The 19,847-nt window shown below is 40.6% G+C and overlaps 1 protein-coding gene across 1 annotated transcript; it reads right to left on the bottom strand.

Moving 5' to 3' along the window:
• Positions 1-2,787: 2,787 nt before the first annotated feature.
• LOC110080364 (claudin-8) lies at positions 2,788-6,155 on the bottom strand. The gene has a single exon (XM_020796193.3). The coding sequence runs from the start codon at positions 6,153-6,155 to the stop codon at positions 5,544-5,546; it is 612 nt and encodes a 203-aa protein (XP_020651852.3). The 3' UTR covers positions 2,788-5,543.
• Between the last annotated feature and the right edge of the window lie 13,692 nt (positions 6,156-19,847).

Genomic DNA, 19,847 nt, shown 5'->3' with positions numbered 1-19,847 from the left:
ATTGTCCTATTTGTTCTATGAAAAATGCATATGCAAAGGACGGCATAGGTTGTACTAGTAAGTAAACAGATAAATGAGCCCTCATGTTGTGTGTGTCATTATTGAGGCCTGTAATGAGGTAGCCAGAGTAGATGTGGGGACTTTTGTGGTGGTGGTAATGGTAATAATCCAGCAAAATCAGGGAGCTTGACAGGGGACAGATTGTATTTGTCTTCAGTGTGGAAGAAATTGTCACTCTCCAATTGGCCTTCTCAGCCACACTAGATGCTGTTCCAAGTCCTCTATTCAGAGCACGTTACCATAGTCTCTCAAGACTGAAGGATGCCTAATTTAAATGGTAATAATCATGACTCCATTCTTAACGCAGCAACCTTAATAAACTTTAATAGCAGGCACAAGGAAGCATAATCTGAATGTGACAGAATTACTGATGGATGAATTCCTGCTACTTTTGGATAGGTGTTGAATATATTTTGGATTTCCTCTGCAGCAAAGTGAGATGTATGAAACTTGACAGTTGAATTCCTCGCAGAATAGACATTGAATAGCTGTTATTAAGCATTGGCTAAAATCTTGTTGAGCAGCTCCACATGTGCAACAGGGGTGATGTGTCAAATTGCTTTTCAGCTTTAGGTTCACCATGCACCAGGTCTGTAGGCCATTCTTTTTGCCTATGACAGACAGTGGTTCTTTACCTCTTTTTGAATTAGGGACCCCTTTGAGAATCTAATGAAAGATATTATAGACCCCTTCTTCAGAAAAATGCAGATAAACATATACACTTGAAATTCTGCATACCATTTATCCCCCCCCCCCCATTTTTGTACTCTTGTATATAGGGATCCCATTAAGCATTTCCATGGATCATTGAGAAAGTCAGAGGAACACAGATTAAGAACCTCTGGCCCAAACCAAGGCAGATGTGTTTACAGTGGGGTGCTCAATTATTAAAAGGCATGTCTGCAAGCATTCTGTTGTAATACATTTAATTCAGATAAATGTTATGTCTTATGGATGCTCTTGTTCAGCTGAGTTCAATGACAATATAGAGAAACAACTTACTATTAAGGTTAATAAGCAGGTGCAGTTTCCAGTCAGAGCAGAAAAAGGTATCTCAACATTTGCAGTTAAAGCTTACTCTTTGCTTGGTCTTATGTTTATGAGTTATATTGCAGTTATCAACATACAAGATTCATCATCATTTGTATTTCAGTTATTTTTAGCGTAGCCCTGTGGGATAGGTGACACCAAACAAAGACGGAGACAATGAACCATTGGGTAAGTATTAAAAACAAGGCAGAGGTTCTTTAGAGGGGAAAATGGAGTCTCTTATGTCTGAAGAAAACAATAGTCAGCACCTTGGCATTTTAAGATACCATTATATTCATCATGTCTAGGGACCTGAAGTGCAGTTTACCATAGAAACAGATCTGCTTGTTCTGTGTCGGTGCCATGGAGCAGACATATTATCACAATAATGAAGAAGCATTTTGGCCTTGTGTGCAAAATTCAGACACCTGTTAACATCAGCCACTCCCCCAGTCTCTTATCATTCGAACATTCCTGCTGCAGGAACTGGCTGCTGAGCTCTTAAAGGCAGCAATCAGATGATGTCTTTGGTGGAGTGAACCAGTCTGCCCCCAGAGCAGTCCAATCTGAACCTTTGTGAGCCCCTGTGTAGATTTTCTACTTTTGGGGTGTGGGTAGGATTGCTCTGGTTTGGATTAGTTCCAGCACATGTGATCACTGGACCCAATCCAAAATAAACTTTCTGATTTTGTGAAGTGGCTTAATAACTTCAGGATATTGGGAAATTAATGACTTCCTCTGCTGCTCAGCAGAAGAACAGAAGAGGAATTTTTTCTGTGTAATGAACTATTGCTGGTATGTTCCACGACCAAAATATTTTCTTTGCTGTGCCTTTTGGCTTGACGCTGTGATGAGACAGCAGGAGGAGGACAGAGCTCCGTCCCTGGGCTGAATTCTGACCTGTTTGGGACCCCCCAGGGGGTTAAAGCCAGTCTGAGGAGGTGGTAAAATGGGGGAGAAGCCTGTTGATCATGGGGGGATGGTGGTTACCCCCATTTTGATCCAGGAAACTCCACAATCAACCAGCAAGCAGAAACAAGCAGCTGAATAGCTCGCTTGCAAGTTGTCGGCAACCAGCAATGGAGAAGCAATAAATCAGCTAATTAACATCATTGTTACCACTGGACAATAAATACTTTAATAACTGTACTGCTTTATGACTATCCCTGGATGAGACAATCCCCATAACAGAAATAGTGTTTCTTATCCTCACCACTTATAGAGCAGCGGTGAATCTGGAGAGAGGGAAGAGATGCAAAGAAAATAAATCGGACACTATTTAGACATTTAATTATACTTCAAGGAAGGAAATTTGGTATTACTTTGGTGTTAGAAACCTAATAAATCCTTCTCTTAAAATCATTATTAGCTAAACAACTCTGGGCATTAAACTTGTTATGGCTGTCTAAGCATTGGCGAAAAGCCCAGAACAATGACCTTGAACACTCTATGGTGACCTTAAGCTGGGAATCTGTTTTGACTCTCTCTTTTTTTTTCCTGAGAACTGACTGAAGCATTGACAAATTAACCCAGGAAAGTCTAACAAAGACTATTCGTCTTGGAATATATATCTGGCTAATGATATGATACAATACATTAAACCTTTATTGGCATTAGGCCGTAACTCAGGGGAAATAGACAAAATCAGCATTAGTGAGGAAGTACAAAACCATGAGAAAAATACATATTATCCAGAGAATGGGGTAAGGAGATTTCAACATTATAAGGCAACAGTAAGTCTCAAAATTTCAGTTAAGTAGTTTGCCACTGCCTCAGTGAGGGGAGCACAGCGATCACTCAAGAAGATAGGGAGAAGATCAGAGAAGTGATCCAAAAATGGAATCAGTATCTGGCTAATGTGGACCAATAAAACATTTGGATGTATCCTGGACCACTTCTGGAGCTGGATTACAAAAGACATCAGGCCATGAATACAAAAATTGAGTGAACTATTTGGTGAGCAAGTGTCCTTGAACCTCCAAGTGGGGGAAACCCTTTACATCTGAGACTAGATTCAGTTTTAACCCTAAAGATGATCAAGCTGTTAAAGTGGACCTATTGAAGCAAGTACTGTATTGATGGAATTGGACTGAACACTTTAAGCAACTGGACAACCTTCACTTGGAATACAATTATTTGATATCTGGTAAATAATGCTACAATAAGGAAAATTTGGGGATGAAACAAAAGCTACCCTTGAAGCAAATTTAGAAATAGTGAGATCCCACAACAAAGAGGCGAAATTATTCATTGAGCGGTTAAGGAAGGACTATAGTCAACAGGAGACAGGGAATCATGAACAAGGAAATGAGAGGGTGGTAGATGATGTATGCCAACCAAAGCAGGGGCTGAAGTAAATCAGAGGAAAAAAATTTTGGAGATCTAATTCTAATCCTGGAGTCAAGGAGAGTCTTAGATGTGCTAAGAGAAGATAAGGAGGGAGAACCAGCAAATTTAATTATAAATAGCCTTGAGGATCTATTGGAGATAGACAAGTGCATAAAATTGATCACAGATGGAACAAGGGATGGCATAATTTTTAGAGAGATAGGATTAAGAATTGGGAAAAGACAAACAAGAGAAGGAATTACTTAGAAAGATAAAGAAAAAAAATATTAAGGTGGCCTTCAACGTTGAAAGCATGTATATACCTAACTTCTGGAATTGTAAGGGGACATATCTTATATATTAGAAAAGGGAGTCAAACTGAAATAGGAGATCACCAATCAGGGTAAAGGCATAACACAGTGGTTCTTAACGTAAATCGAAGCTAGACATAAGAAAGAGGTAAAACAAATAGTACTTAATTAACATATATTAAATATGATATTGATATAGACATGACAGAAAAATGTGGCGATAGAAATGGCTAAACATTTATATAAAGAAAATCCATATAAAATGCTTTAGATGACATTTATTATGTGTTAGGAACCTATTTTATTATTGGTATAAAATACAAAATTGGTTGGTTAAATTGCCTCAAAATATATAGATTTGAAATCAGAATTGCTTTTATTAGGTATTTTATTCAAAGATTTTGAGAACATTGTATACTATGAGAGCAATATTACGATAGTAGCCAATATTGTACACTAAAATACACACATGACTGGCTCAAATGCTTTAAAAATGTATAGATATTGAAGGGACAACTAAGAAGACACCAAGACGCAAAAACAATAATTATAAGCAACCCATTTAAAACAATGTTTAACAAGCATGAACTGAATGTAGATATATTGAAAAACTAATGTAAAATGTTAATTTAAAAATATATTTTCTTTGCCTAGTCTTAAAGGGCCAGTGAAGACAGGAGGGCCTGCCGTGCTCTGGTCCATGGGGTCAGGAAGAGTCAGGCACGACTAAACGACTAAACAACAACAAAGGGCCAGTCAAGAAACTGCCCACAGTTGAATCTACAGCTGTGACTTCAGCTACAGGCAGTTCATCAATCTGTTCTTTAAGACATGGCAAATATGGGCTGCAAGAGCAATTTCCATGTGAAGCGTTGGACTTCATTAGATTGTTCTAATTAAGCCCAACCATTCCAAAGCAGCCCAGACTAGCTTGCTCTCTGCCACTAATGTAACTGCACCCTAAGACTCATCCTAAGTTCAAATGCTTGCTTGTCTGTGAAACTCACTAGGTGACCTGGATCCTTCCACATTCTCTCAGCCTGACCTACCTCACAGAGCAGATGTGAGAAAAAAGTGCATAGAAGGGGAGGCAGAGGTATCACCCTGCACTCGTCAGAGGACGTGTGGGATGATGTAGCAAAACTTATCCTGTTGTACTGTAGACGTTCTAAAGATTTCCACAATTTCTTCACACAATTTAAAAACATTATCCAGGTAGATCCAACAAATTTTATATCTCTGCCCTCCTCTTTGATTCCTCAAGTGAAACCACAGCCAAGGTTGTAAAATTATGGTGCAGGAGCATGAACAATAAGGAAACAGATGACAAAATCACTGCAGTAACTAGATTAGGAATTTACACTCCACTGTAATTTGAATTTCAGTTTGCTTTGTTTGACTGTAAATATTATATGCTTTGTCGTTGTAGTTTACTCTTGTGCACCTAACATGGCTGACCTATGGTTGTGATAGTAAAGTTAAAGTTAAATATAACAAAACCACCACCACAATAACAATAACCATAACTATATGGAATAATATTGTGTGGTTACCTATTGCATGTTCGATACAGGATGTTAAATTCCACAAGTTCTGTCACACACAAGTAGCAGATCAATGCAAAACATAGCATACTAAAAAAAATCCCATCAATGACTTTTGTTCACTGGATTCAGTAGACTATGTCTCTCTCAGACAGTAGAAACTAGAAGAAAACTGCTGACCCAAATAAACTCAACATGCATGCAACGATTGGAGTATTTAGACATAGGAATGCACATTAAGGGGTTTCATCCTTATTTCCTCAGGTTTGTTTCATCTGTTGTTAGATGTTGATGCATTTCGGTGCCTTCCAAGCCTCTCTGCACAGCAGGAAATGCTACCAAATATGGCTCCTCCACTGATCAGAAACACGGAGGTGATCCAGCCTACATAGAGGGCAGCTCCCAGTTCACGTTTCCGGGCAACCGGGATTGCTGGATTGTGGAAGTCCTTGATGATGTTGTTGGCAACCAGGGAGACAGGAATCAGCACAATAACCCCAGTCAGAAGAAAAAGCACTCCAGCTGCCAGCAAAATCTTGCTCTTCATTTGCTCATCATTGCCAGGACATCGGATGTGCTTCATGCCAGAGACAGCAATTAAGAAGGCAATAACTGACAATACACAAGCTGTGCACATCAGCCCTCTGGATGCTATTAAGGCAGGAGGAAGAGCCAACAAGGACTCATAGAATCTGCACTGATGCTTTCTGATGTGACTGATGCACACCATCCATAGGCCCTCCCAAATTGTCTCAAAGACTATCAGATTGTTGCCCATGAAGGCTGATACTTTCCACTGAGGCATCAGAGTGGCAGTAAATGTTCCAACCATGCCAATGCTCCCGAGCAGCAAGGCCACCGTTTGCCATGCACAGCTAGCCATAAGGCTTCTGAAAAGATCACACCTGGATGAAAAACAATCAGGAATATCTTTCTAGACAAAAACGTGGTTCTTCACCAAAGATGATAACTTTCTCATGGTTCCCACAGGTGGCACTTAACACAGTTTCCATCTATACCATTGAAGAACCAGCCAGCGGAAATCCAGTCCTGCTGCCTAGACCCAGAGAGCCTCTATATATGTCTTCCCAAGTTCCGCATGAAATCAAGGCTTTGTAGTCAATCAAAACTATGCAAGGATGAGTACCGGCATATGCCACCTGACACTGTTGCTTTTTTTGCATTTTAGTGTTGTTGCTGCAATGCTATAATTAAATGACAGGGCTCTAATTTTGGATGCCCAGTTGCAGCACTGACAATAATTTTACAGCAGTAACAATTGCATCAGTGGCAAAATATAAGGGGACAATTAAACCTGATACTCTGCCTGGTAAAACTGTCGCATAAACAATTTGCTGGCAACAAAAATGTAAGTATTCATTTTGTTGCTGTTGACAATAAGGATGTGTTTAGGGTGGTGGTTAGTAAGAAAATAAAGAATGGGACATCTGCGTATAATACAGTGTTTTTGGTGACTGTATGCATTCTTTTAACACATGTTCAACGAAATAAAGATGAGAAGAACCTGACCTTTCTTTCCTGGGACTAAGAGGAATTCGGAAGTTAGCAAAGCAGATGGAAGAAACTTAACTTGTAAAGAAGCAGTGAAGATGGTTTAATCCACAGATGAAGCACTGGCAGGGAAGAGCTCAGTGACCAAATGAAAAAGACTCCGCATTCATCATGGAGTGCCTGGTGTTCTCTTCCCGTTACAGTACTGCAGTGGTGGCACTACAGACTGCACAATTTGCAGTCAGCTCCCTGTTTGGTGATTTGACAATTACTGATGATTTTTTTAAAAAAGATGGTACTTGAAAGCAACCCAGAGATCTTCTTCCCCCATGGACTCGTACTTATTAAAAGACTCACCGCCAAAGATTTGAAGGTCTATTTCAAATTGCAATGTGTGAACTGTAGCCCCTATTCCTTAATAATCCTCTCTTTCATCTCCCTCAACTATTGGTACTTTTGTTTGTCTAAGGGCTTCCATACGAGTGCTACCAATCCTCAGGCACTGGGAAGACATTTGTTATTCTCCTGAATGGAAAATGAAGGTGGAAGGAGCTGTGGGGGAGTGCAGATGGGTTACAAACAGAAGACAATACCTTGGCACTATCTCCCCTTTTTGTGAATGAGTCAGGACAACTGCACAGTAAAAACACCGTGTGGAGGTGTCCTTCATACTTCTTACCTTGATATCTCTTTCTCCGAGACACTTTTCATAGAACTCTTCCTTCTCTCAGTACCCTGCCTCTTTTATTTGCTGTTTCCCTCTGATTTCTAGATCTGTTCACCAATTCAAAATTCCATGAAGGAAAGAACATTCCACCTGTTTATGACTGCTTGCTTGCTTAATCGATTGATCAATTTAATAACCCATCTCTAACTACTACATCACAGTGTCCCTCATTATATAGTAGCATATTGTGCCATGGGAATATGGGTTATATAATAGTGAGGTTTTTTTTTTTTTACAGCTTGTAAGCTTAATGGGAAGTAGGGAAAGGCATGGATTACCTAAAAAAAATGTTTGCTGCCTGAAGTGGCCCTAGGCCTTGGACATCCCAAGCAAGGCAAATGCAGCCTCCAGGCCTCTGGAAATTATTCAACCCTGATTTATACTATAAGCCATGTCCAGATCAGCCTTTAACCAATTTAGGCTAATCACCCAACTTCGCCTCTACCTAGATGAGGACTCCCTCAGGACTTTGATGCAGGCCATCTCCCAGAAATGCCCTCTATGTGAGGATTCCCTTGAGCCTGATCTGGAGTCTTCAGCAGGTCCAGAATGCAGCAGCCAGTTTGGTGGTGGGTGCAAGTAAATTTGATCACATCACTCTGGTTCTGGCTTGCCTCCACTGGTTGGCCATAGTGTCCTGGATCAGGTTCAAGGCTTTGACACTCACATACAAAGCCCTCCACAGTTTGGGCCCATGTTATTTGCTGGAGCATCTTCTCCTCATGTCCCCTGACCCACAAGATCATCCACGCAAGGCTCCTCCAGGTGGCTACCCAGATGGAGGCCCATTTATCTTCTACAAGAGGTAGGGCCTTCTTCACAGTGGCTCCAACTTTATAGAACTAGCTTCTGGAGGACTCCGTCTTGCCCTCTCCTTATTGATATTTAGGAAGCCATTAAAAATTTGCTTTTCAGGGAGGCTTTCCACACGGACCCTAGTTGACCACTTCCCCCCTTCCTTCCCTTTCCCCCCTTTTCCCCCATCCACTCTGGGCTTATATGATTAGTCAGTGCTGTTTTAGGGTTATTGTTGTTGCTTTTAATGCTTTTATCTTTATTTTTGTTCTTTATTATGTGTATTGCAACCACCCATCATAGTGCCTTGGAGCTACTGGGAGCAGGATACAAATTGATTGAATGAATGAATGTGTAAATGTACTCAGAAACATTCATGTGTGATTATTGGGACCAAAGGGCTGATTTCCTATGAGGCTAAACCTCTATTCAGACACTGTTGCATCAAGTGTTGTGAATATGGCTAGAAGGTATAGCTAAGCCCAACCTTCTGCACACAAGAAAGGATGAGTCTTTGAAGGAGAATCTCCTGCTCATTTTCAAAGATCTATAAGCAAGCAAGAAACCTGGAAGGTCTGGCTCCTGTTCATATATAAAGTTTACCCTTGAGTAAACATTTATCTTATCTGGTAAAAGCAGTGACAGAGGGAAGTGGAGTGAGGTGCTCCATTTAACCATGTTCACAACACTGGCTGAAAAAAATGCTTGAATCACACTTAAGTGCTTTCTCTTGCAGAATTCTGAAACACATAAAAAAGAAGACTTATTTTCTTATTTGCTTATTTGCTTATTTTCTTCCACTTCTTTACATCTGCATTCCACATACCTCCCTGGTGATAATACAAAGCTGATTCTGCCTCTGAGCCCTGTATTGAATTTTTCCTGCTATACAATTTCTACTGCTTACAGGTAGACAACTTCGGTACTACCAGTCAAAATATATTGTACAACTAAGCAAAATTATGGGGAAGCATTATGTTTTCGCAATAAAATTCCATGAATGACACAATATAATAGCGTGCGTGCACACACAGACGCACGCACACAAAGCCAGAGTTCAAAAGCATTCTTCCCCATAGATCTGTATTATTTTTCCATTCCCCTTAGCCGATAAAATGTCAATTAGTGTTACATTCTATTACGTGACATTACAGTGGAAAGGGCAGCTCCTATTGTTACTCTGGGGTGATTCACAGGTGAGTAAACATGTATAAGATTGTATTATGTAAAATATGTTTGTTTGCTTGTGAAACAGGTTACATTCTCCCTTGCTTAAAATACTGTTGTTTTGACAAGCTAGCTTCAATGTGACTCGTGACAACATACCAGTGTTGATCTGTGCACTCCAGAATGCTAGAGAGGTAATTAAAATGAATCAATAGTAGCTGAAGGTTTCTAATACACAGGATGTTTACAAAGTCAAAAATATAGCCTGTGTAAATAAGATTGGTCCAGCATTGACTTCATCCATTCTATGATGAATTTGCTCAAAATTAACTCACTCAAGTACCACTAGACGTAAACAGTCATTTATTACTTCCCGAGACCACTGGTCTATCTAGACCAGTACTCTCTTATTCTGACAGACAACAGATTTTAAAGACATCACAGAGCAGATCCACTGTTGCAACCAGATATAATTTTGACTAGAAGAGCCTAGAAACCAATTATGCAACTTGGGTTCTCCGAAAATCCAAGGCCTCATAATCCGAGCAATACAGAAAGGGGAAAAAAAGTTTAATTTGTATGTGGACATTACAATGGCAGGTAATGAAGAAACTGTGAAGACGAAACTGATTTTCCCAGGAAAAGAGAAATGAGTAAGACATTGTATGTAAACATTCATCAGTCACAGCATACCTTGGTGATATGGATAGGTTGTGTTGGTGCCCACTGCTACCCTAGAAAGAATGAAAGGTCTAGTTTCTTCACTTAGAAACAAGCTATAGGAGAAAGCATGGAAGAATATTACAGTATATTGCTTTTTAAAAGCTAGCAGGTAGGTGTAATTTGGAAGGTATCTGAGACAAGATTGATAAGGGATCAGGTAGCATGTAGAATGCAAGATGCTTAAGTAAGAAAGGAATTGTTAAAGGAAGGTGTCTCAATTTTAGAGAGAAACGGAGATTTTCAGGGCAGTTGAATTGTCCATAGACTGAATTAAAGCCTGAAAGGTGGGGAACCCAAAACAAAACATAAAGTGGTGCTCATTCATGCAGTACAGAAGAAGGAAAGGGAGAAACAGAATCAAGGTCAACACTGGGTATCACATAGTGAGGCAAATACAGGAGACATGCAGGATGCAAAGAAAGAAGCATGTGAGACAAAATGCCACAACAGTTACAGATTTAACCATTTCATATCCAAGTCTCTACCCAAAAGCTAAAACTGGTGTACATACTATAAATACAGGAAGTGCCAGCAAATAATGTGAATATATTCTGTTGGTAATGGTGGATACAATAAATACATTACACAGAAAGCCAATTGAGTGTAAGAACCAATTGTATACAAATCTATGCCTGGGGGAATAAAGCAGTCCCATTCTAATTAGCAGTGCCTTTCTAGTTGCCTCTTACAACTACTGAGTTCCTCTACCCAACCGGAAAGGATGAATCAGGTATTAAGAATGTGTAATCACACTATATCAAAACCAGTGGGAAAATGCAAGCTGAAACATATGACCAGGTGACAGGCATGCCTGATGTGTCATCTGTTCTCTAGATGCTAAGTGTTGGCAGGCAACATCAGGACCCCTGCTCATCCTTCTTATGGTTCTTTATATTTGAGATAGTCCTTCAGTATGCCTTGAAACAGAAGTCTGTCTGTAAAATGAGACCAGTCAGTCTCATGACAGCAAAAGAGTGAGAATAAATCAGCTTTTATCTCTTTCTTGTGTGAGTTACCAGAGAAGTTACCAGAACGACTGAAGCTGCTCACATTCCAGCTTTTATATCACCCCTAAAACATCTGAAATATCTGAGGAACAAGTCTGGCCACAGCAAGTAAAAATAAAAGATGATATTTATTTTTGGGTAGAAGGTGTAAACATGCTTCAGTCAGGATAATTACAGGTGCTGAACCATGATGAAAGAGAAAAAACTGGGTTGGGGGAAAGAAGTAGGAGAGTTGCAAATTACCATTGCACGAGAGTGTAGCAATGATCTTGTGCTGGCAGAGCAGATCAATATTCTCTAAGGCACTTCTCATGCTAGGGGTGACCCAAACAAAAAAATTATAATTTTAAAACTGGGTTTTTTGATCTGCGTCAAATTTAGCATCATCACAGCAGATAGTCAGCTCTTGCTCAGTGCCAAATTTGGGGACGTTTTGGAAAAGTGATCTCAAGTTATGATTTTTTAAATGTTTTTTAATTAAATTTTTTTATTTCTAAAGAATGAAGAGACAATCGACCATATTACAAATAGTAAATACAAAGCTATTCCCCATATTTCTCCAATTCACATATATACCATTCCCCATCACCATTTAAAGAAATATTGACCAACCATCTAAAATTCTTTTCAAACCACATGTCTCAAAGTCTATTTTGTCGGCATATTTTAATAATGGCTTCCAATTTTCCGTGAATTTACTATGGCTTATTTCTCCTCTATGTAATCTAACTTTATTGGTCATTTTTCCATCAGCAATGTATGCCATATTTTACTTGTGAATGCTTGCAATGAGAGATCTTGGGCTTTTTTCCAATTTTTAGCTATTTCAGATTTTGCGGTACCTATAAGATTTGCAACTAATTCTTTATATTGTAGTTTCTCATTTCCCCCGTGAATAATGAAAATGACATTAATGTTTCATTAATATCTATTTTTTGATTAGTCAGTGTTTCTATCCATCTAATTACCTCCTGCCAAAAAGTTTCTATTTGGGGGCAGGAGATCCACATATGCTCGAGAGTTCCTTTTTGTCCACAGTTCCTCCAACATTTATCAGATATATCTTTATTAATTCTATGCAGTTTTGTAGGGTATAGATGCCACCGATGCACTACCTTTAGAACCGTTTCTTTTGCACTTGCTGATATAGATTTATATGGGTATTTTTTTCCAGATTCTTGTCCAAATTTCCTCAGGTATATTAATATTTAAATTTGTCTCCCACACTGTTTTAGATCCTCCACCTTTTCCGTATTCTTTCTCAATAATGCTTTTATATATTAGTGAGGTTAGTCCTCTCTTTTTATTTTTATCTTTTTGTATACAATATTGTTCAAATTCAGTTAATGTTCTTAGAAAGCCAGTTTTTTGTATAAATGAGATGATTTTTTAAAAGTAAAACTGTTTCCCCCCCCATTTCAAAATTCTTGTTATCATGTATAATTGAGTCAGAACCAACTTGTAAACAACCCTAAAAGATCTTCAAAGTAAATGAAATATTTAAGGAGTGGTTTTACCAATGTTATACCCCCACTGAGTTTCCATAGCTCACCAGGCACCTAAACCCAAACCTCCTAGGGTCCAGCATCCTGTCCTGTATACACAACACTGTTTATCTTTCTCTGCTCCAGAAATAGGTGACCCTAAATTTAAAACAAATCACATAAATTAAAAAGACCAGTCTTAATTATTTTGAAAGAGAATGGTTGGCCCCACCCACTTTCTTATTTGGAGGCAATCCAGGTTGTAAGTCCTCTAATAACGATGTCCAAAAAACAACTATGCATAAAAGGACACCACGCAGGTGAAGATCCGAGAACCTGGCTCAATTTTTTCATCAGTTAACCACTTCTCATCCAAACACAAAACAATTTTCAGGGCTGTTTTTCAACAAGTTCTCTGATCTCTACATATCTATTGCTTGGAGCTACAAAATAACCAAAATGCCTAGAAGAAATGGTAGTGAGCAGAAGAGGTTAGTTTATAGACCATTTTGACTGCTGACAAGGGTGTTGTCAATATTCAGGCTGTCCTTTGCTATGTAAAGGTTGACATCCCTTTTCCTACTGGCAACGCATCATATTGTGCAGCAATATTTGGTCATTTCCTGGTGTTTTGAATCATGGGTACAGAAGTACAATATCCCCCATTCATAAAATGGAAGTTCTGTCTGTCTGTCTGTCTGTCTGTCTCTCTGTCTGTCTGTCTGTCTGTCTGTCTGTCTGTCTGTCTGTCTTTATTTATTTATTTATTTATTTATTTATTTATTTATTTATTTATACCCCGCCTATCTAGTCAAACAACCACTCTAGGCGGCTGACAACATATAAACCATTTATAAAATATAACAAATTTTTACAATCAATAGAGAAGTTATTCAGGATTTGAAGAACCGAATATACATGTGGATTGTGCAGATATAGCCAGCACCTGATTGTATTGTCCAGAATTCCATAGGATATTCTGTGTCTGACTTTCTTAAGGTAAAGGTAAAAGTTCCCCTTGACAATTTGTCCAGTCGTGTCCAACTCTAGGTGGCGGTGCTCATCTCCGTTTCCAACCCATAGAGCTAGCGTTTTGTCCGAAGACAGTTTTCCATGGTCACGTGGCCAGCACAACTAGACACAGAACACCGTTACCTTCCCACCATGGTAATACCTATTTATCTACTAGCATTTTGCATTTTGCATGCTTTCAAACCCCTAGGTTGGCGAGAAGCTGAGACAAGCTACAGGGGCTCACTACGACGTGTGGATTCAATCCTATGACTGCAGGTCTTCTGACCTTGCAGCACAGAGGCTTCTGCGGCTTAACCCGCAGCGCCACCACGTTTCTTAGTTTGTAACAATCACAGGCCAGGATAACTATCATAATAAATGTTATGAAGAAAAAGAACCAGGCCTCTGTTCCAAATTGAGAAACCAAATTAATAAATTCTCTATGCGAAAAATGGAAAGATACACCCATTTAGTCTACCTACACATTCTTAATTGTATAAATGCTCCACTGAGGGCTGAAATGGTAATATGTCAAGAAAATTTTTGATTTCTGTGAATTGGTGTACCCATTTTGACTCCTAGAGATTTCATGTTCTCATGAATGAGGTTCCTGCAACCAAGGACCAGCCTTACTATGAGATACAGTAGAGTGAATCAGCCACTTCAGGCAGCAGATTTGGGACATCAATGAAGGACAGGTTGATCGACGTGTCATCGAAGCAACCAACATGAATTTGACACAACTCCGGGAGGCGGTGGAAGATAGGAGGGCCTGGCGTGCTCTGGTCCATGGGGTCACGAAGAGTCGGACACGACTAAACTAAACGACTATTATGTATTACATTTTCTCTGCCAGGAATAAGAAGAGGTATTTGTTGGATTCTCTGTGTCATGTGCCAACATAGCATGGCTGGTTTGGGTCCTATGCACCATGACATCGGTGACCATTTGTTATTTCACTGTAGGTAGCAAATGTGTTGGAGCAACCCTGCTGAAATGTGTCCTTGTGCCTAGTTACCACGTGATGTGTACCATTATAGTAATCTGAATTTGTTTGTTTGTTTGTATCCCGCCTTTCTCCTAAGAAAGAACTCAAGACATCTTACATCATCAAATATAATATTAAAGCTAAAACCAGTGGATTATTCAAATATTAAATGAACTGAAAACAGTATATTTAAAATGTAAGGTAAAGAATTACTAAAAAGATTTAGAAGCAACACAGTGCAAACCATCTCATTTTAAAACCTCTCCTAGACAGTCAGGGACTAAGGAAAAGCCTGCCTGAAGAGAAAGGTCTTCTCCTGCTTGCAGGACAGCAATGATGAGACCAGCCTGGCCTCCTGTGGGAGGGAGCTCCAGAGTCTGGGAGAAGCAATGGACAAGGCCCTCTCCCATGTACTCACCAAGTGGAGAAAAGACCTCCCGTGATTATCTTAACACCCTGGCAGGCTTATAAAAAGACACATGTTCTTTGAGATAGCTTGGACCCAAGCCATTTAGGGCTTTATAGGTTAAAAACAGCACTTTGAATTGCACCTGGAAACAAATCAACAGCTAATGGAGCTGTTGTAACAGAGGGGGGGGGGGGCTGTGATCCCTGTAACCAGCCCTGGTTAACAATCTGACTGCAGTGTTTTGCAGCGTTAAGGCAGTGCCACATAGAGCACATTACAGTAATCCAGTTGAGATGTAACTAAGGCATGTGTGACCATGGACTAATTAGACCTCTCCAAGAATGGGCTCAGCTGGCACACAAGTTTTAAGCATGTAAAGGCACTCCTGCCCCCCGCCAAAACCTGGGCATCCAGGCTCAGAGACAAATCCAGGAGTACTGTACATCCAAATTGCACACCTGTGTTTTCAGAGAAAGTGTAACCCCATCTAGTACAGGCTGGGTCCTTATTCCACCATCTGCCTTCCGACTGACCAGGAGCACCTCTGTCTTGTCTGGATTAAGTTTCAGTTTATTTGCCCTCATCCAGCCCATTACTGATATCAGATACTGATCCAGTACAGAAATAGCTTCCTTGGATTTTGATGGGAAGGAGAGATAGAGTTGGATATCATTCACATACTGGTGACACCAAACTCTGAGCAACCTCTCCCAGCAATTTCATGTAAATGTTAAATAGCAGAGGGACAAAGCAGGGACCTCCACAGGCCAGTGGCCCAGAGGTTGAAGAGGAGTCCCCCAGCACCACCTCCTGAGTTCTCTCTTCCAGGAAGGACCAGAGCCACTGAAAGGACAAATCATTGGGTTTGTTTTGAGTGCAAACTCTACCCCACACATCCATAACAGTTGTTTAAAAAACTTTTCGATTCAAGCAATATGTGCGGCATTTTAAGGTACAGTATATTACAGCTTCAGTGGAGCTCAGTGGTAAAGCACCTACTGACATTATTTCAGGTGGATCACACAATAAACTCCACTTACAGTGGGGTGTTGACTTGAGAACTTAATCCGTATTGGAAGGCGGTTCTCAAGTCAAAAAGTTCTCAGGTCAAATCTGCATTTCCCATAGGAATGCATTGAAAACCATTTGATCCGTATCTGCTCTTTTCCGTCCATAGAAACTAATGGGAAGCTGCAATTCCGCCTTCGACCACTAGAGGGGGAATATTTTGTTTCTTTTTTTCTTAGGTCAAGAAAGGTTCAGGGAAGGCAGGGAAAATACAGTCCAGGCAGTACAGTACCAGGCAGTCCGAAGACTGTCTCCCAATCCACTCTCTAAACGCTGGGAGGAGTGAGGAAGCAGACAGGCACCCTTTTCACTGGCCAACAGTTGACTGGAAGTTCACATTTTGCACTTTCCCTGCCTCCCACATGGGTTTTTTTCAGTTCTTAACTCAAATCTAAGTACTTAAGTCAAGTCAATATTTTCCTATGAGAGCGGTTCTTAAGTCAAAATGTTCTTAAGCCGTTCTTAAGTCAAGACCCCACTGTATTGTGATTATTTGATAGCTGAAAGTTACCAAACAACCGAAAGCTAGGTTCTCATTATCGCACATGTGATAACCTGCTGCAATAAATATAAGATAATATTCTCTGCAATACAGCAGTATATTGCCACATAGACATGATCACGCAAACAATATATTGCCACACAAAAGTAGCTATATAAATAATGATCCAGAAGGGTACAAAAATAGAGGTTACTCTGAATTCAGAGTGACAATTTTATAGCAGGAAAAAAATGGATCCATATACTTCTTCCACAATAAAAAAAATACTATAAAATGTTGTAAGTCATACTTTTAAGGCAGAGTTATGAGACTATATTAGTTTCAATATGGTGTTTTAGTAGTTTTATAAAAAATATAGTTTTCAGCAGATTTTTGTCTCATTTACTCCGGAATGATATTAGTTGCCCTTTGTTTAGGAACCTGATTATTCCAATCCAATTCATCAAATCCAATAGAAAGATACTATTCAATATAGTGTTCAATAATGTTCCATAATTCAGATCTTGTTTCTGCCTTGTGGTCTTGCAGACCTTTTCAGTGTGGAAGGATGCTCTGACACTCCCCTGCCTTCTTCAGAGAAGGCATCCAGATTTCAGCAACAGTGGTATCAAATTCAGAAGGAGAGGGAAATGCAAATACTGTAGATAATTTTGGAGTGTTGTTGGCTCCAGTACATCACACTGAACTTTAAGGTGAACATGAACAGCTTGAGGTTGACCCAATATCGGAACAACTAATCTAATGAAACTCAGTTCTTGTGATGGTCCAGAATAAATCTTCTAGAGAGCAAAGGTTTTAGCTAACGTCCCCATTTTGTTTTTGCAGTTGAGAGGAAGCCTGAGCAGCTTCATGACAAGACAGGCAAGAGGCTGGCTGTTTCTGTGTGCTACAGAGTCAGCAGAAAAGGAGCCTAAGCTTACTATTGCTAGAAAAAAATGGATTAAATCTACATTCTTTAGTTTAGATAAAAGGAGTGTGTTTCTGAAGAAGTAACTACAGAACTGAGAGCGGGACAGGTATATGATTTAGGATCATCAGCATTGAATGTGATAAGTGCTGGGGTTGGTAGAAAGGTCAGCAACTAGCTGCCAGTGCCACTTGGCTGATATCTCTCAAAGCAATGGAAATATCCAAACAGCAAAACTGTGGAGAAGACAATATGCTTTAAAAACTCTTATTTATATGCTGTCTCAGCTATTTGATCACTTGTTTAATTAACCTTTTAAAAGTGTAAGTAGGCTTAGCAGACATATTTGGTTTGCATTCTCCACGGGCATATCACCTCAGGTAAAATGTATTATGTGTCCATGTGAGTGCTTGTGTGTGTCCATGCATGCACACAAACACACATACTAGCTGCCAGGTGGTTTATTGTCAAGCATAGAGAAATGTTGTGGTCCCAACCAAAGGGAGGAAATATTGACAACTCTTTACAAATATGTAGGAAGGACTCCCTATAACCCAAAGACCCTGTCCAAACCAGTTTGCCCTAGACCAGTGATGGTGAACCTTTTTGAGCCCAAGTGCCCAAACTGCAACACAAAATCAACTTATTTATTTCAAAGTGCCAATACTGCAATTAAAACCTGAATGCTGAGGTTTTAGTTTAGAAAAAACAACTGCTCCTGCAGTGCAAGGGTTAAATGCTTGTTTCCCCCCCCCCCCCACATGAGCAGTATTAACAAATAAATACTTACTGGTGGGGCAAATCTGCCTTCCAGTGGGAGGGAGTTCCAAAGGCTGGGAGAGTCTTTGAAACACAGCTGCATCTTTGATAGTGCAGGGGTGGTGTTAAAATACTGGTATGTGTTTCAGACACTTAGGTTGTTTTCTTAACGGGCTCCTTATAATATCTTTTTCATGGCAAGGGCAAGAAAAAATGTCCAATAGAAAGGCAAAAAAAGCATCAGAGGCTTCATTGTGTGACTGTGCCCATCCTTATTCATTCATTACTTTCATTTTTTCCTCTAGCTCAAGGCATAGGAAAGTTCCCTTTGGTGCAAATGCTGGAAGATAACTTTTTGGAGCACCAGCCTAGAATCCTGTCAGAAGGCCAATATGGGGAGATTTAATAATCAGAGGTATTGATTACAAGGGATACATTAATAGGCCACAAATTTAAAAAAATCATGCAAAACGCAAGCTTATGTGGATGAATCACATGATCAGAGGGACTGTTGACATCACCTTCAGGACTCAGCCAATCCCGAGGGTGCTGCTGCTGCCTTGGGAAACCAACCCCACTCTCCTGGGTCTTTGTGACCTCACAGAGCCCTACCTCTTTGCTGGCAGATAAAAGGGGCTTGCTGGGCAGGGCAGGAGACCAGAAGGGAGGCCAGTGGCCAGAGGAGAGTCTGGCAGAAAGAGTGGCAGCAGCTGCAGGGGACCCATCCTTTCTGCCCAAGGCAAATTCTCTCATGAAAGCGGATGAATTTGCTGAGCTTGCGAGTTAACAGCTCGAGGCTGGCAGAGATCCGTGGCTTGAAGCTGGCTGATGTCGGCAATGGACCAGGGGGAAGTCGGTGGACGTTGGCAGACAGAAGCTGGTGGAATCTCGCTGTGGAAGCTAGCTAAGGCCACAAGGCGGAGGCCGGCAGAGGTTGGCGGATGAAGCCGGGAGACGTTAGCCTCCTGAAACCAGCTGACAGAAGCTTGGTGGATAACGGTGGATGGAAGACCGGGCGTGTGTGTGAATGGTTGGTGGAGTGAAGGTGTGTGTGTGTCAGGAGTGTGTGGCTGGTGTGTGTGTGTGTGTGTGTGTGTGTGTGTGTGTGTGTGTGTGTGTGTGTGTGTGTGTGTGTGTGTGTGTGTGTGTGTGTGTGTGTGTGTGTGTGTGAATGGACTGGCTGGCGTTCCGTGGGGATGTCACGGGGGCATGTGTGTGATCCAAGCATTCAGGAGCTGGCGGAGGCTGGCTTCAGAAGCGGAATGGAAGAGATGAACAGGTGGATATTCCTGGTGGAAGCCAGTGGATGTTGACAGGTAGAACTTCAGGATGAAGTTGCCAGAACATTGGTTGGTGGTTATGTATAGGTTGAAGCCAGTTGACGGCAGTGGACGAGCTTGCCCCTTAGTTGTTTTTTTTTCTCTTTCTCTCTCGTAGGGCCTGAAGCATCCTCTTCCCCAGGCGGATGCGAGGGACCAGGAGGCAGTTGTCCTGCTGGAGCTGAACCAGGCTG

Source organism: Pogona vitticeps, chromosome 3 (genome assembly GCF_051106095.1).
Source record: "Pogona vitticeps strain Pit_001003342236 chromosome 3, PviZW2.1, whole genome shotgun sequence".
NCBI classification, from domain to species: domain Eukaryota; kingdom Metazoa; phylum Chordata; class Lepidosauria; order Squamata; family Agamidae; genus Pogona; species Pogona vitticeps.
Note: the sequence above shows the minus strand (reverse complement) of the source record. Positions and strands in the feature narration are given on the sequence as shown.